The sequence below is a fragment of the Pinus tabuliformis genome, chromosome Q (genome assembly GCF_031772625.1).
Source record: "Pinus tabuliformis cultivar Carrire ecotype Pingquan chromosome Q, CPIR1, whole genome shotgun sequence".
Lineage (NCBI taxonomy): Eukaryota > Viridiplantae > Streptophyta > Pinopsida > Pinales > Pinaceae > Pinus > Pinus tabuliformis.
In genome coordinates, this window is record NC_142296.1 from 1,068,567,585 (window position 1) to 1,068,584,437 (window position 16,853).

The following is a 16,853-nucleotide window of genomic DNA, read 5'->3' on the forward strand; positions in this document are numbered from 1 at the left end:
CAGTCTCTCTGTGGGGTGGTGAAATCTTGGCAGAAAAATAAAAAGCTATCTATGAAAAGAGAAATCAGAGATATTCAAAGTGAACTGGATAACCTTCTCCCACTCATGGCCTCCAACAACCTTCCTGCTTCCATCCGAACTCACATTCAGGAACTAGAGGTTAAAAGAGATCGTATCTTAGATATTGAAGAAGCCTCCTGGCGCCTAAAGAGTCGGGCTATCTGGATCAAGGAGGGAGACAAAAACACAAAATTTTTCCATCGATTTGCAAACCATAGGCACAATATAAACTCTATTTGGGGAATTTCGGATGATGCGGGAGCATATATCCACTCACAGGTTGATATCTCAAAAGTTGCCACCTTACATTTCAAAACAACTTATGAAAGGAACGATAACATTGTGGCGGAAGATCTCATCTGGGGGATCGAACATTACCTGATTATGTTTGACCAGGACTCGAATGAGGACCTTTACAGATGCATCTCAAAAGATGAACTTCTCTGCGTCCTCAAATCTTTTAAAGGGGACAAAAGTCTAGGACCGGATGGGTGGACTGTGGAACTGTTCACACATTTTTTTGATCTTTTCAAACAGGATCTCATTCATATGGTGGAGGAATCTAGAATAACTGGGTATGTACACCACCGCATCAAGTCGACCTACATTTCTCTCATCCTGAAGCGCAATCCTCCAAACTGTTTTGATGACTACAGGCCTATCTCGCTATGCAATCTTATCTATAAGATTATCTCCAAAACCATAACAGGTCATCCGAGGGACACTGTCTCTCGTCATATATCCCCACAACAACATGATTTTTTGAAAGGTCATAAAATACATGATGCGGTTGCAAATGCACAAGAATGTTTGCATTCTATCCATAAAAAAAACTCAAATGTTGCTATTCTACAAGTTGATCTGAAAAAAAGTTTTTGGTAGTCTCAATTGGGATACCTCAGGGTTGTCCTTTTTAAAATAGGCTTGCATTCAAAGTGTGTGGACTGGATTATGGTGTGCGTTATCAATGTTGATTATTTAGTGATCGTAAACGGGTATCCTTATAAATTCTTTCGAGCTGGGCAGGGCCTTAGATAGGGATGCTCGCTTTCGCCTTTTTTATTCATTCTCGCTATGGACGGTCTCAGCCTCCAAATTTCAAAGGTTGTGGAACGAGATCAATTTCAAGCCCTCAACATTGGCAATAATATCAACATCTCACATGGTTTCTTTGTCTATGACGTTTTGATTATGGGTATGTTGCTCCACTTTTCCTGGTAATGTCTTTTTCCTATTTTCAGGAAATTCTCCAATGCTACTGGTCTTTGTATGAATGCACATAAATCTATCTTGTATCATGGTAATTGTGACTTGGAAAATATTGCCTATATTAAAAATTTATTTGGTATAAAGGCCAAATTAATGGATCAGGGCATAAAATATTTAGGTTTCCAAATTAAAGCCTGCAATTACAGAAATGTTGATTGGATCTGGCTTGTTGATAGATTCTTCAAAAAAATCTCTAGATGGGCATGTTATCCTCTCCCAAGCTGTCCTAAAATAATTATCGGTATACTGGGCCCACCTTTTTCATATTCCTACTGCTACCATCCTCTCCCTAAATCGAGTCATGGCTAATTTCATCTGGGGAGGTAGTCATATTCAAAAAAAATATCACCTTGCCAAAATTCATTTGATTACCCTGCCGAAAGTCTTGGGGGGATGGGGAATTTTAGATCTCCGCCATTTTGGACAGGCTTTACTTATAAAATCCCTTTGGAGAGGCATCTTTGGTACCAGTACCTAGAGTCTGGTCATCAGACAAAAATATCTCAAGAACCATGACTTCACTTACTGGTTCCGTAAAGGATCCATTGGTGCCAAAAATGGATCTGCCATCTGGCTCAGTTTCCAAAAAATTTCCAAGATCCTTCTACAACATCTTGCTTGGAAATTTGGCTCGGGACACAATATTCTCATTGGAACTGATTATATCCTGGGTTATGGTGGTGTGGACAATATCCCAGAACAAGTTATCGTTTCCCTTAATAATAGAGGCATTTTTTTATGGGGTCAAGTCATTGCTTCATGGAGGGGTCCACATCCTATCTGGAGGTCTGCTGTGGATCTAGGTTTACCTCGTCTATGGGATCTGGAATGGTTGCGCATTATGGTGGGGATGAATTAGCTAGCGATATGCCATGATGGAAACCAAGACAACTTAATCTAGACAAGGAAGATGTAGAATGGAAATATTAATGTGGCGGATGCATACTTTTCTCTCTACTCCAGGGCCTCTAACCTGACTGAGGAACATACTCTTTTTGCATTTTGGAAAACCAACATCCCCAATAAAATTTTACTTTTTACTTGGCTAGTTTTTCATAACAAAAATCTAACCTGGGAAAACCTGCAAAAGCGGTTATGGCATGGGCCTAGCATCTGTCCTATTTGTAAGATGGATTATGAAAATAATAACCACATTTTCCTTACTTTCCCCCTCACTACTCATATCTAGAAATGCCTCTCTTCTCTACTTGGTTTTCCATTTCATCAACATGATTGCATTAAGGACTGTCTACAATGGTGGAGAAGCCAAAAGGTTGACTGGAGAATCCTTCTGCCTATCCTTTTCTGGGAAATATGGAAGTGGAGAAATAACTACATTTTTCAAAACTATTCTGGGAGTTTTCACAGGGTCATGGATAACATTCTCACCTCTCATACTCTATATTCTTCTAAAAAAACAAGCAAGATGGTTTCTTGCCATAACAAGATGGAAGTACAACAGATATTCCTGATGGCATTTTTTGATGGTGTTGCTCAACAGCGAGTATGTGGTTGTGGCTTCTGGTTGGCCACCTCTAAGGAACAAAGATATAGTGTTTTCTGGCATGGCGGTAGGGGCACAAACACTAAAGTTGAGGTAATGGCTCTTTGGGGCCTACTATGGTTCATACACTTTCTAGATATTCCCCTTATCCACATCCATGGCAACTCTAAAGTAATAATACAACATTTAAAGGGGTCTGCTAAAATCTCAAATCCCTTAGTGCTTGGATGGTTGACGAGAATTGAACAGTTATGGACTCTACTAAACAACTCCACTATAAATCATGTCCATAGGGAGCAGAATATGACAACAGATGAACTATCGAAGATGAGCTTAACAGGTTCTTTAGGCAAGATGCACTTAACAATTACTATGGACCAGAAGAACATAAATATTGAAGATTTTCCCCTCCCCAATTAAATACATTCCTCCCCCCTAACATTTTGATTTTCTTGATGTTTTTGCAGGTTATTAAACGTGAAATATAGCTTTTTGCGGCATTAATGAAAAACTGTTGTTTTGTATTGTACATGGATTCCTGGCCACTGGGCATAAACAGTGTCCTCTACGAGGATGGACTCGACCATTCCATGCTAAACTCTGTCTCTTCCTCCTCATTAGATGGTGTTGTCATTTTGATCATTACAAAATCCTCATGCTGGCATGCTTTACTGTCAGATGTGGCATTGGTCCTATCTGTTCTCATATCAGCTTTTTCCCACAGAACATATTAGTGCATATTTGCACCATCTTATTATTTTTTGATGTGGGGCGCTTGTAATATACAACTAGCCTCTTATCTTTGTCAATTCAAATATGTTTTCTTGAATATTTTGTTTTTTTCTATCAGGTTCATCTTGCTATATATGGACCTCTCCCCTTGTACTATTATCATTACAAGAGTGATTTGGATATTCCGACATTGTTAGTAAGGCTTATGTTATGAACATTGGATGGCATATGTACATCTTATTATTTTGATATCAACATAAAATTATGTTTTCTTCGTAAGGAAATAAAAAATAAATAAAAAAATAAAATAAAAAATAAAAATAAAAAAATTGTTTTAAGGCTCATAATTTCATTCTTCAAAATTTGTGATTCTTTGTTCATGGAATAATCTCTTATATATATAATGTATATGTTAACCCGACTTTGAAATATTTTATATTATGAAATTTTGTGCTTGAGGCACAACATTTTATATATATGATTTTTTGTTCGTGGAATAATTTTTATATATATAATATATATTTTAACCAGATTTGTGAAATATTTTAAGCATAAGAGTTCTGATATGTTTTTTCTATGTGATTACTTCAAGAGAAGTTTGTTTTCAAGAGAAGTTTGTTTTTTTTCAAAGGGAAGAAAGAAAATCAGATTTCTATTAAAAGGAAAATTAATTACATGTGTTTGCAAAAATTTAATGGGAAAATATATTAATATTCTATATTGCATAGAAACAAATAAAAAATGTGGTAAAGAAGGTTTAGTACAGGAGAAATAGAGATTGACAAAAAAATATATATATATTAGTAATTTTGTTGATTTTGAAATACTAAAAATGTTTTGGACATGTCAATTGAAATCAGAAAATTGGAAAAGTGCTAGAGTTGTGTACCACATCTAAGATCATAACTTTGAAATGCATGATACCTACTTTGCATTGGAGTCCCTGCGTAGAGAGATTGTTTGCCATTGTATTATGAGAGCTATAAATGTGAGAAAAATGTATTTCTTTAAACCCTCACTACAAGTCTTTTATCCAACGCATTGATTCGGATTAGATCATTATATTGTTTTTCATCTATCTCGATGCATTATGAGTGGAAAAAGTGGAGGAATCAGCTCAAGGGACCATTTTCACCGATGGAACCCAGGAAAAACGGGGTTTGAAACCTTACGGGAGTATTTTGAGGCATCAAACGACATTTTTTGGGGGGTAAAAATTTGACGCATATGTGCACATCTTTTCATGTTGTTCTACACACAGAGATCTTTCCAACGGCACAAGAAGTGCATCAATCGGAGTCTATATTCAAAAGTTATGTCACCTAGAAGTTGACCTTCCTGTTTTCACCACCACGGTTCGAGAGGATGTCACGTCAGTGCTCATTATTCATAGAAAATGGGCTAGCCACGTGTTTGTGATGTAAAATACTCTAGAAGAGTCTATATTGTAACTCTATTTAAGAGTTGATGTAGTCAAACTTAACCACTAATAGGCTATCGAGTTGTGTTATAATCGGGCCACAAACATTACTTGTTTGTACCTGCAGTGGTAATTTCCAGACAGAACAAGAGAGTGAAGTGGCCTCACCTTCCAGCTGGGTTTTCTCCCAAAATGGTTTCCTAGAGCATATCTTGTGTCTTGTGTGTGTGTGTGTGTGAGTTTATTTTGTCGTTCTCTACTTTTATGCATAATTTCCATTCGCATGCATGCACTAATTACAATTAAATTTACAAATCTAGAAGTTTAATAAAATTGTAATAGTGTAAAAAATTAGAATTTAAATATATTATTATCAAATTTGTTGTGACAAAATGTCCAGTGGAATATCCACATAAGTTTACGGATCACACATCTAATTGCATATCAGCGAAGGGGTGAAATTGGAGCTATCATTGATCCATTCAATTGAAACTTTTGAGTTGCCAAAAACTAACAGACTATCGAGATCAATTCTTTTGGCACATTGTAGTAATCCCCATAGTGCACTGATTTCAACCCATGTGTTTGTACCAAGGCCATAGAACCATAACAAATGTAAGTTAATGTTTCCTTGTAAAGAAATATGTGCCCCACATCCACTGCCCATAGAATTTTTCGCGCCATCAAAGAATCTTGCAAGAAGGTTGAACCTATTGCAGATGGGATCAATTAAATTGCACCTAGATTTGACAGGGAATGGGCCATATTCCTCGAAATATACACAAATTTTGTGACAAACCTTATCAAGGTCAAATGGCTTATCCTTAAAGATGATTGAGTTGTGAGTATGCCAGATATTCCAAAATAATAAAAAGGGGGGATTCCTGGAAGCTTTATGTTTGGACTGCCAATCATGAATGCAAGATTCAACTGAAGAGAAAAGACAAATAGATGAAATGGAAAATAGATGTGTGACCTTGAGCCAGGTGACTCTTGAGACTAGGTAAGAGATGAAAATATGATAAGTATCATCCAAGAATTCATGTAAATACAACACCAGCCACGTTCGTGGAATCTTCTTCTGTGGATGTTATCCCAAGATAGAATTTTGTTTTTCAACACAAGCTAACCAAAGATCTTGATTTTCAAAGGCATCTTCCATTTCCAAAGGGACCTATAAAGACATGAAGACACAGTTGAAAGTGGATTAAAGGAGATGTAGTTATAGATTTCTTTAAACAATATTTTAGAATGAACAGATTGTCCACCCCACCAGAGGGAGTCAGGTGGATGTTGGCCATATATAATTTATAAATATAATCCTCCAAAATTGTAGCCCAATATCCCTCCAAACCCAACTTTGAAGCTTGTTTCCAAGATGGATCGTGGGACTTATTGTCCCTCGTCAAGTGAATATGATAAATACGTTTGATTCCAAAAGCATATAAATGTTGTATAATCTCAATTGGCAACGTGTGGTCGTCGGAGAATCTACTTAGTGGATCAAGTACCACCTCAACATGTGCCCCATTCATGAGACTGTAAAACTCCTCTCGAAGCACATGTACCTCAACATGTGATACGATATGAGTTTTACAGTCTAGATGGGGAGATGTTGTAGTAGTTGTAAATAAGTGTAAACATTTAGAGGTTGACTCAATATAGGAAAGATGTTTTAGCGTCCATAAAATAAGCACTAAATAAAAATTTAATAATAAAAAAAATATAATATTCACTCAATTAAAATTAGTAAAAGTAATAAAAATAAAAAATTGATTCAATTCAATTTGTTATATTATATTTTTTTTTTTATTAATAAAATTATAAACAATTTTTCTGAGAAAAAAATCATAACATACATATCACATTAAAATAAATTCAAATAAATGATCCATATTTGTGATATTTCAAAACATATAAAAACCTAAAATAAAAATATTTCTAAATATAGAATTTGTTTTTCTCTCTATGTGTGTATTGGTGTCAATTGATGTTATCTCCGGTGGTGGGGCATAATGGTTCTTATCTTACCCACCTAGGTTCAAATCTCGGCAAGTGACATGATGAGTTATAATTCCTTGAAAATTTTTGTTATAATGGCTTAGTGCCTATGGATAATGCCTTGATAAATCTTGTGATATTGACTTAGTGCCTATGAATAATGCCTTGATAAGTATTGTTGTAATGGCTTAGTGCTTATGAATAATACCTTTACAAACATTGTTGTAATGGCTTAGTGCATATGAATATTGTTGTATTGGATTTGAGCCATGTGAACTCTACACACACTAACTAAAAATAAATTAAGATCCATTTGGATAAGGAGGTTTGTAGCTTTAGGGTTTCTCTGCACAAGTTTTATCGATTTGGATCATGAAACCTCAAGTTTTCCACCAGTCTGGTGTCAGAATCAGAACTGTGGTCATCACTTCATCACTCTATGGCTTCCCTCCCCTTTCCACACAAGTAGTCTGAACCACATTTACTTTGAAATAGGACATTTTTGGTTGCAAAAATGATAATCGATGACATGGACTATGGACTAGAGAGTTTGTTCGTTGTTGGCATTTTATTCACAAGCGATGACTTATTGCATGCTCGTATTGAGTTTTTCAATCCCCTGTGATCTAACATGATTTCATCTCTTGATGTTAGAAACTCGTTTGTTACAAACCCAAAATATAGCGTCAAAGGGTATTGAAGGCTCACAAAATTTTGGCCATTGTAGTTGGTGAATATGTGGGCCTTATGGAGATACTTTTTCTCTTAAAAAGGGCGCTAGTAGGAGATTCTTCAAGAAGCTTATCAATTCAACATCTCTTAGACGTTGATTGGAAACAAATTGGTACTCATTTCAAGGATATTCGTTGTATTTTCACATATTAACTCGAGGTTGGTTTTGTGTGGTCTTTCATTTTGGGAAAGAGGTTTCAATTATTCTCACCTAATATTTCTCGTGAGGGAAATCAAGTTCGGTATTACAGAAATAGCATTTGAATTTTGACCCGATTAGGGAACCAAATTCCACTCAAAGAGTATGGGTCATCTCTCTGGTCAAAAGAATTTCTAGAAGCTCTTGGGAACAAAATTGGAAGATTTGTTGAATTAGAAGAGAATTGTCTAATAAAAATTGATCACCAATGTGTGTCGATGAATGTTGGAATTGATCTTCGATATGGTCTGGTGGAGGAGGTTGAATTGGTATTTCGTGGACATAAAAGGACACATATTGTGGATTATTGGTAGCTTCCATTATGGAATTATGCTTGCAAGTAGGTAGGCCACCTCTTAGATCAATGCGACAAGAACCCTTGGGGGTTGAAGTTATAAAAAAAGACTTGGGGTTGAAAGTATCCTTTGCAGGATATTAAGATTTCAACTCAAGAGGAAAAGAGTCTAGTTTTCTCTCCAACAGAAAAAATGGATGTTGAAACTTACCCATTGACACTAACACATATAGGTATTAATTATGAAAACCCTCCCGATATGAACATAATTCATTCTACATTGGCAGATGTTGCATTATCAGATGTCCAAAACATGGTTTCTCTCTCCACTTTTGAACCTGCTTTGGCCACTGGCACTACCCTAGATAATGCTCTCCCTCCCCCTACATCCCCAACTTACCTTGCTTCCTTCCTTGATTCTCAATTCTCCCCTCCCCGCTTCTATTGTGCCTTATTCGGAATCCACTTCGTTCGAGTCTCGTTCTTCTTCATCCTCAAAAGTAGATCAAACTGACAAGACAAAGCAGATTCATAGTAAAAAGTTGGAAAATATAAAGGATTATGAGCTTTGATCAAGTATCAAATCCTCTCAGGATCATATTTCAAAATGCGAGTTGGCAAAGGATGCCCCTTCAATTGGACATGCTAGAAGAAAATATTCCTTTCTAAGGTTGAACAAAGAGAAAAAAATGGCATAAAACTAGGAAAACAAAATACCATTATGGGGTTCCTTGGAGCCAAAAAAAACCATTTTGGGGGTTCAAAAATGATTGTCACTAAATGTAATGGGGTTTGGGGGCCCCCAAAAAAATTAGACCTCAAGAGGCTCCTGAGAGCCCACAATCCTAACATTGTTCTCTTGCAAGAAATGATGACATCAGGAGAAAAAACATGGTCTATTATTAAACCATACTTAGAAAATTGATCTTTTTGCTTTCTTGATTTAGATGGATTTTCTAGAGGATTGATCGTTTCTTGGAATTCTACTTGTAAGGAAATTTATTTCATTACATAATAGAATATTATATCATTGGAACTAGAAATCAAAGAGCTCAATACGTCCTGGAAAGTTTTAAATGTTTATGATCCATGTGCAGATAGGAAGTCCTTTTGGGATGACATGTCAGTCTCTAGTATCATGATTCACTCTCCTTTCATCCTAGAAGGTGACCTAAATTTCACTTCTTCCATAAGTGAATTCTGAGGGAATAATATGATATCATAACCTTTGAAAGCTTATGTCATTCATTATTCATAATCCCTCATCTAGTTGATGTAAAGCCTATCAAATTGGATCCTACTTGGTTGAATTTCAATCCCCTAAGGAGGTAGTCTTAAAAATACTCAATAGTTTTTTGCATCTATGAATACATAATTTCCACCAATTTACTTCTTAAATCATGGGTGGATCTAGGTGGGATATTGTACCACAGCCTAATTCTCCTCATAATTGAGACTAGCAAGGATAAGCCCCCTTGTGTCATTCAAATGAAATTGTTATTGGTTAAGAAGATTATTTTATTAATTTAGTTTAAGACAACTAGACTCACTTTAAAGATGATGAGTCTATCCCATATATGCAACAATTCTCCCAAAATCTTAAGTTTTTAAAGAGAAAAATGAAAAATTGGAGAAAATATTTTAAAGAGAAACAAGAGGCTTCTCTAAAAGAAGTTGAATCTAAAATAAGCTCCATTTTTCATTCAAATGTTTTGAGTGTCTTTTGAGAAGAAGTTCTTGAATCCTTAAGATCACTAGAAGTTTCCAAAAGAGAATTGTTGGCTCGAGAAGAGGAGGTATGGTGATTGAAAGGTAGAGCCATATGGATTGTAGAGGAGGAAAATAACACTAAATTCTTCCATCAATTTGCAAACTTTAGGAATATAATCAATTCTATATGGTAAATTGAATATAAAGTAGGGAATATGGTGAATTCCTTCTATTAAACTCACTCACAAAAATAGATAATGAATAGATAAATGTGAGATTCATTTCATTAACAGAATGTAGATATTAATACATGTCATTAACCCTTGGTTTTCATCTTCCAAGAGTTTTGTTGGACTTCTATGAATGTTGGAATTCCTCCACACCAACCCTAATAGATTGGGTGTCCAACAACCCAACTTTAATCTGAAGGGTTGTATATGATTCCAAGAAGAGAGCTAGAATAAAAAAAAAAAAAAGTGGATAGTAGCCAATGGTTGGATGTGCTCTCTGAAATGGTGGTTTAAGGAAGACCACAAACCAATTGAGGTAGAAGAAGTCGATGTCTTCTATTAGTGGTGGTTTAAGGTTGACCACCAACTCTGGAACTTGACCCAAAGTAGTTCCTGGAACAATTTTGAATCTAGCTAGAAGTTGAAGTCTTCTACGAAGTGGAAGTGTTCCTTGATGATGGTTTGAAGATGGCCACAAACTAATGAGACATGAAGTAGAAGTCGAAGTATTCTACTGGTGGTGGCTTAAGGTAGGCCACCAACCAATTCATGTTTTGGAACATGAATCTATATTTTGCTACAACTCTGACTTTGGCTTTGGCTGATTCTGGCTCTACGCTCTAGAAGTTGGCTCTGGTTCAGGTTGTGGCTCAGGTTTTCTTGATTTGACATTGAATCTGGTAGTTGACCATTGATTCCACCCTTGCCAGATACAAGGTGAGAATATGAAGATATCTCCATTGAAATATGTGTCAATACCTAAGAATGAGCTCAGAGCTATGACCAATATATCTTCTTGGTTGTTAAATATTATTTCCAAGAAGTGCTCCATCCAAGGTGAATATTTATTCTTACATGAGTCTTGTGTCTAGAGCATATGTCTAAATGATGAGTATGTTTTCCATAATGCTCATAAGGGTGAAAATTGAAACACTAATATTTCATGTTGCCAACCCAAATAGATTATTGGCATCTGCAAATCTAATGTGGAAGCGAAAGAGGAGAAGGTGAAGATGAGTTGTCCTAAAGAAATATATCGCTCTAAAATTGGATTGTTTTGGAGTAGTCCGAAATGTGAAAGGTAACCTCCTTTTCGTATATGAGACCAATTATGTTCTTGTTGTTGATAATTTCTTCCCAAGGTCTGATGATGATCTTGGGAAGTGCAGGTTGAACTTCATCTTCATTTAAATGTGTTCTTGAAGTAGCCTCACTGATCTGATCAAGTGTTGGTTGTTGATGACATTTTGTCTCGAACTCAAAAAGAAAAATGTTCTAAATAATAATTAGTTCAAAATGATGACTCTTCTATTATATTTCATCTTGTTGGAGCTGATATTTGAGCTTCAGAAACTCAATCTTGTCTTGTGATTTTTGTAAATAGATTTGAATATCAGTGAGAATGGATTTGTTCATTTTGACTATATCATGAACAATAGAGTGTATCATAGTATTTAGTAACTTTGATACCTTATTAATTCTATCCATTTTCTCAAAAAATTAAGCAAATGAAGTTGTTGTGGTCAATGCTTTTATTTTTAGTGTTGATTCTTTGAATGCACAATGATTGTGGTACATTGGAGGGTTGAATGCAATAAGGAATCACTTCATTTTTTCATTGAGAATTGCCTTTAAAAAGAAAATAACATCAATGTTGTGGTTTAAGGTATTTTGAAGTTGGTTACAAGAAGTTTCATAATCGAGAATGCTTATGTCAACACTCATGGTAACTAGATAGCCCATGGAGAAGAGTTGAGTCGAGGAGAAGTGACCAAGCCATAGGCAAGGGTCGCACCTATGATTATGCATAAAGCAGGAAGAAGTGGAAACTAAAAATTTATAGTGCTTCTTTGTATTCAAAACCAAAGGAGATATACCCATAGATGAAATTGCATATATGCATACTCAAAAGGAATTTTCTCTGATAGGTTTGTTCTACATTGAAAATACATTGCATGATAGCTTCATCTTGTTCATTTTCCTGATTTTACCAGCCTCTTGTTCCTACGCTAATGAGTACATCATAAGACATAATAACCCTTCTATTAATGTTGCTTCAGTCATAGATTCGTCCATCAGATGCTCTGCAATTGGAGCACTCAAATTAATGTTATTTTGGAGGCCTCAAAGAGCTCACTTAATGTGAAAACTAGGGTTCCAATGTTTGCACTAACTTGTTCTGATGCAGAGATCAAATAAGCGTCTCTCCTAATCTACCTTTAGAAGAGAAGAATTACAATTCCTAGAAGTTACTCCTAGTGCAACAATCATAGACTTTCATTGGCTAGAAATATAACAAGTAGTCAAGTATACTCGCCTCAAGCTATGAATTATGAGTTATAGTGGTAGAAATCTTACAATATTCAAAATTTATATGTACAGAAACATGTTGAATCTCTTGATTTACAACATAAGAAATTAAAACAATATTTCAATGAGTATTTTCATTTTAAATAACAAGAAATTGAAATTTATAGAAATTCTTGGAATATTCTCAATTTCAAGCATTTTCTAATAAGAATGTCCTAGTCTGTTGGCATTGGCGTCCATAAAGCTATATATGTCTTATGTCATGCACTTCAAAAATATTTTTTACAGTATAGACTGTCAAATTGTGTATTAGTATGGAGATTATTCTTTCATTATTGCATTTCTCACTTTAGAGAGTTTCCGATATTTCACTCTCGAAACTATAAAAATCCACCTAAAGAAGAATGATATCCTTTCCCTTTCTTGTCTTACATTCAAATATGGGCTTGAAAATGAAGGCATGGGATTACAATTTCACTAGCATCTTCATAAATATATTCATGCATGCTCTTCCATGGGTGTTGTAAGAGCCATTAGAGTACAAAGCCTGCAGATTCAACCATTTTTCGATGGAAATATTTTTTATTTTTATTGATCTTCGACGCTAGGGAGAACAAAATTCTTCATGTTGTTGGAGCTCTAAGGGGCTAGTAAACAAGTGTTACATGGAAAAATCACTTATGTAGACAAAAATGAACTCCCTAGATCTAGTGTTCTGATCTAGAACAATAAAGGGAAAAAAGATCTTTGTCTTCCTTAAAGAGATTAGAATACGGAAAATAGACCTACATGGAATATGTAGTAAATCCTCATATTCTCTTTGCTTGTAAGCTCCAGCTCTAGCTCCATGCGCTATAAATATAACTTACAATAATGACTAAAACAAGCAAGAGAACTACAATATCCACATAGCATAATCCAATGTCTCTAATCAATGAGTCAACATGGAATTGAAATACATAAGCATCAACATGACACAAGTATAGGAAAACAGAGTGCTTTTTGTATTAATAAATAAAGAAGAGAGTTACAACCATATATAAAAGTTGAATTTGTAGAGGTCTCCTCAAATGAATTTTCCTTCCTTGCCACAAAGAAAACCTTTACACTCAACCCTAATGCATAAATGGATGAATTCCTTAAGCTCAAGGCAACAACATGAGGGCACTAGTAATTTCCAAAAGCCAACCAATACTCTATGGGAGGCAGTAAATTTATAAGGTGAAAGTGGTAGTTTAGGATTTACCAATCTAGGCTTGAGAACCACATATGAGGGAGGATCATCTCTAGGGATAAGAGATCAAACCACTAGAGTAGGATCATATAGGAATTTTATATCTTTATCCATGGTAAATGGTTAAAACCACCTTAGAAGCTTCTAGAAGAAGAAGATTAGAAAATATTTTTTAATCTCTCTAAATTTCTAGAATCAGCACACTTGCAGAGTAGAGCAACCTACGTTGATCATCGCAAAAGATTAGTTATGCAGCTTGCAACCATAGCAGGTGAACAGACATATAGGGTGTGTTGGGGCTAAAAAAATGGTTTTTGAGCAGACAGACATAAAAACTCAAACTTTTTGGAGAGGTCATAATTAGAGATTTGCAAAGGGATAATGAAAAAGTGTTCAAGGATGTTGATTGATCTAGTTTTCATCCCTTTTGAGCAGATGTGACAAAATGACCTATATCAGATTGTCCCCTAAAGTACAAATTCATAAGCAGTGGTTGAAGACTGAAGTGATTTACCTTGTGACGAGTTTGGATCAAGAAAAAATTAGGTCGAGATCATCATCTATTACAATACATATTATCATCATGATATCATTATTGAGGAAGGCATACCCATGCTCAACATATAATCCAATAATACATGTACAATGATCAAGAAGTCTCATCCACTGATGATAGAGTGTGGACCAATGCTTGGATGAGAGTCTGAATAATCATAACCATCATACTTTTTAATCTTATATCAATCCCGAAATCTTAACCTCGATGGATGGAACTAGATCTAAGGTCTTCTACCTCATCACTTAATAGTATGAGTCTAACCATGCGAATAAATGAGTTGGAGTCGAACATGGTAGACACCATATGATTACCAACCAATGATGTAAGTCGTTAATAGATGCGAGAGAAACCACCAATAATGGTAATGGCTCTCAAGGTACTATAGTACAATATATGTGGTGTGAATGAATGAGCTAAAGTCGAACACCACAAAGAATCTTTTGGTTAAAGGCCAATGATGAGGATCTATCATCAAGAGAGAGGAAACTTGCCATCAAGGTATGCAAGCTCCAAGGTACCGAAAGGAGTTTCTAAGTCAACTTCCTTGATGTATCCCTCATCAATGACACAAAACAAGTATTAAGATTTGAGACAGAATGATGTTGATGTAGAGTTGGGTTAGGAATGAAAGACATGCAAATAAGGTTTAAGAGTATTGTAGTAGGTATCAACTGAAGGACTTCTATTAAACATATCGGCAACACTTTATAGAGTTGGCAGAATTGACCCCAAACCTTTTATGAAGGATTTTTGTATGGTGTGATTAACCAAAGAGGAAAGCAGATTACCTAACCCAACAATCATGAAGATGAAGTGAAAGAGTGTCATGTTCAAGAGTGACTCACTACCAGTAATAGGTTAAGTACCCTATTTTCAAAATTTCCCCAACCATTTTTTATCAGTACCTCTTTATTTTTGACAAGCTTGAGGAGGATAGCATATGCTTGATCTATAATTTCATCCTTTGGATGAATCGTTCTAAGTATTTTTAACAAACCCTGAGAAGGAGTGGTTCAGTCCCATCATGTTCGACGAGTCCAATGTTGTTTGATGATTTTATGAGTCTAGTGAAGTTATAACTCGACTTATTTTCATGTTTAGAGATTTTGGAAAATAGGTGAAAAAGAAAACTCAAAAGGTTCATTTTTGTAAATTTAGTCTCTTGTGTTCGAATAGGCATAAAATAATACACAAGAGAACCCTTTAGTCATATTTGAATAAAATATCCCTTTTTCGTAAATAGTCTATCACATTCTATAAAAGGGTTAAACTTATAGTGGGAAGACGTATTTTTTTTACTTTAATGAGTTTGAAAAGACAAGTGCTCAAAAATCTTTTCATGTTTTGGGAGTATCAAAAAAGCTCAAATAAACTCCTTCTGGAGGAACGAGTGGTATAAACTGTAGCAACTAGTTCTAATCATGCTGGAACTACTCAAAACACATATAGGTCAATAGGTTGGGTAATAATACCACTCATCACAGCGGTTCCTCGAGAAAGGGAAAACAACCAAGAGAACGTGTATGATCGGCCAAGTAGATGGTGACGATGGAATGAGAAAACCAAGGTCCATCTGGCAGAAATAGGCTAGTAAAAATGGAAATAACAAGGGATAGGATGAGAATGGTTTCATTTTTACACAAGCTTGAAACATGGGAAACTATGCTTGAAATTGGTTTCATTTTTACACAAGCTTGAAACAAAGGAAAATTATGCTTGAAATTGGTTTCATTTTTACGCAAGCTTGAAACAAAGGAAAACTATACTTGAAATTGGTTTTCGTGCCCCCAACATAATAACACAATTCTAAGGACATACCCCCAAGATTAATTTCATTCACCTAAGTAGACTATTGGTTATTAATAGGTGGATCAAATGATGGTTCATTTATGAGATCAAGTGAAAAACTCGACTTGACATCTACGAGATCTAATAAAAAACTCGAATTGGAAAGGGATTTTTTTCATTTTTTAGTGAGTTTGACATAGTAAAAGAACTATGCTCAAGACACCTTGTTTCATTTTTTAATGAGCTTGACACAAGAAAAGAAACTTTTCTCTAAGACCTTGTTTCATTTTTTAACGAGCTTGACATAAGACAAGGAATTCTGCTTTGGGACCTTGTTTCATTTTTTAACGAGCTTGACATAAGAAAAGGAACTCTTCTTTCATTTTTTAACAAGCCTGACACAAGAAAAGGAACTCTGCTCTAGGAACTTGGTTCATATTTTGAGGAGCTTGACACAATAAAAGGAACTATGCTCCGACCCTAGGTAGCTCAATAACCTTGTGGGGGAAGGTTAACTACTGGTGAGGGATATCCAGGATAGGACGAGATGGGTTGGGTTACTGATATTTTCATCCCACCTTGATACATATTGTTTTTATAATTAGGAAGCCTTGATATTGTTGAAAATCTTGACCTTGGAAATATTTGCTTGAATAATGTTATTGAATTGTTGTTGTTTGACCAACAAGAGCTTGGGTTATTCCTTGTAACAGTTGCCCTAACAGAATTTGCGGTATTCCTGGAACACACTGACTAATTGTCACATGTGTCATGCTATAAATGAGTTGACTTACTTGTACCTGTTGAATA

The 16,853-nt window shown here is 35.4% G+C and overlaps 1 protein-coding gene across 1 annotated transcript in view; it reads right to left on the bottom strand.

The window, feature by feature from the left end:
* Positions 1–45: 45 nt before the first annotated feature.
* The window catches only part of LOC149223212 (conserved oligomeric Golgi complex subunit 2-like), an 85,828-nt gene continuing 69,020 nt past the window's right edge, over positions 46–16,853 (bottom strand). The window contains exon 3 of the mRNA XM_089387830.1: positions 46–153. Within this exon, the coding sequence (XP_089243956.1) occupies positions 46–153 (108 nt within the window). The remainder of the gene's footprint in view (positions 154–16,853) is intronic.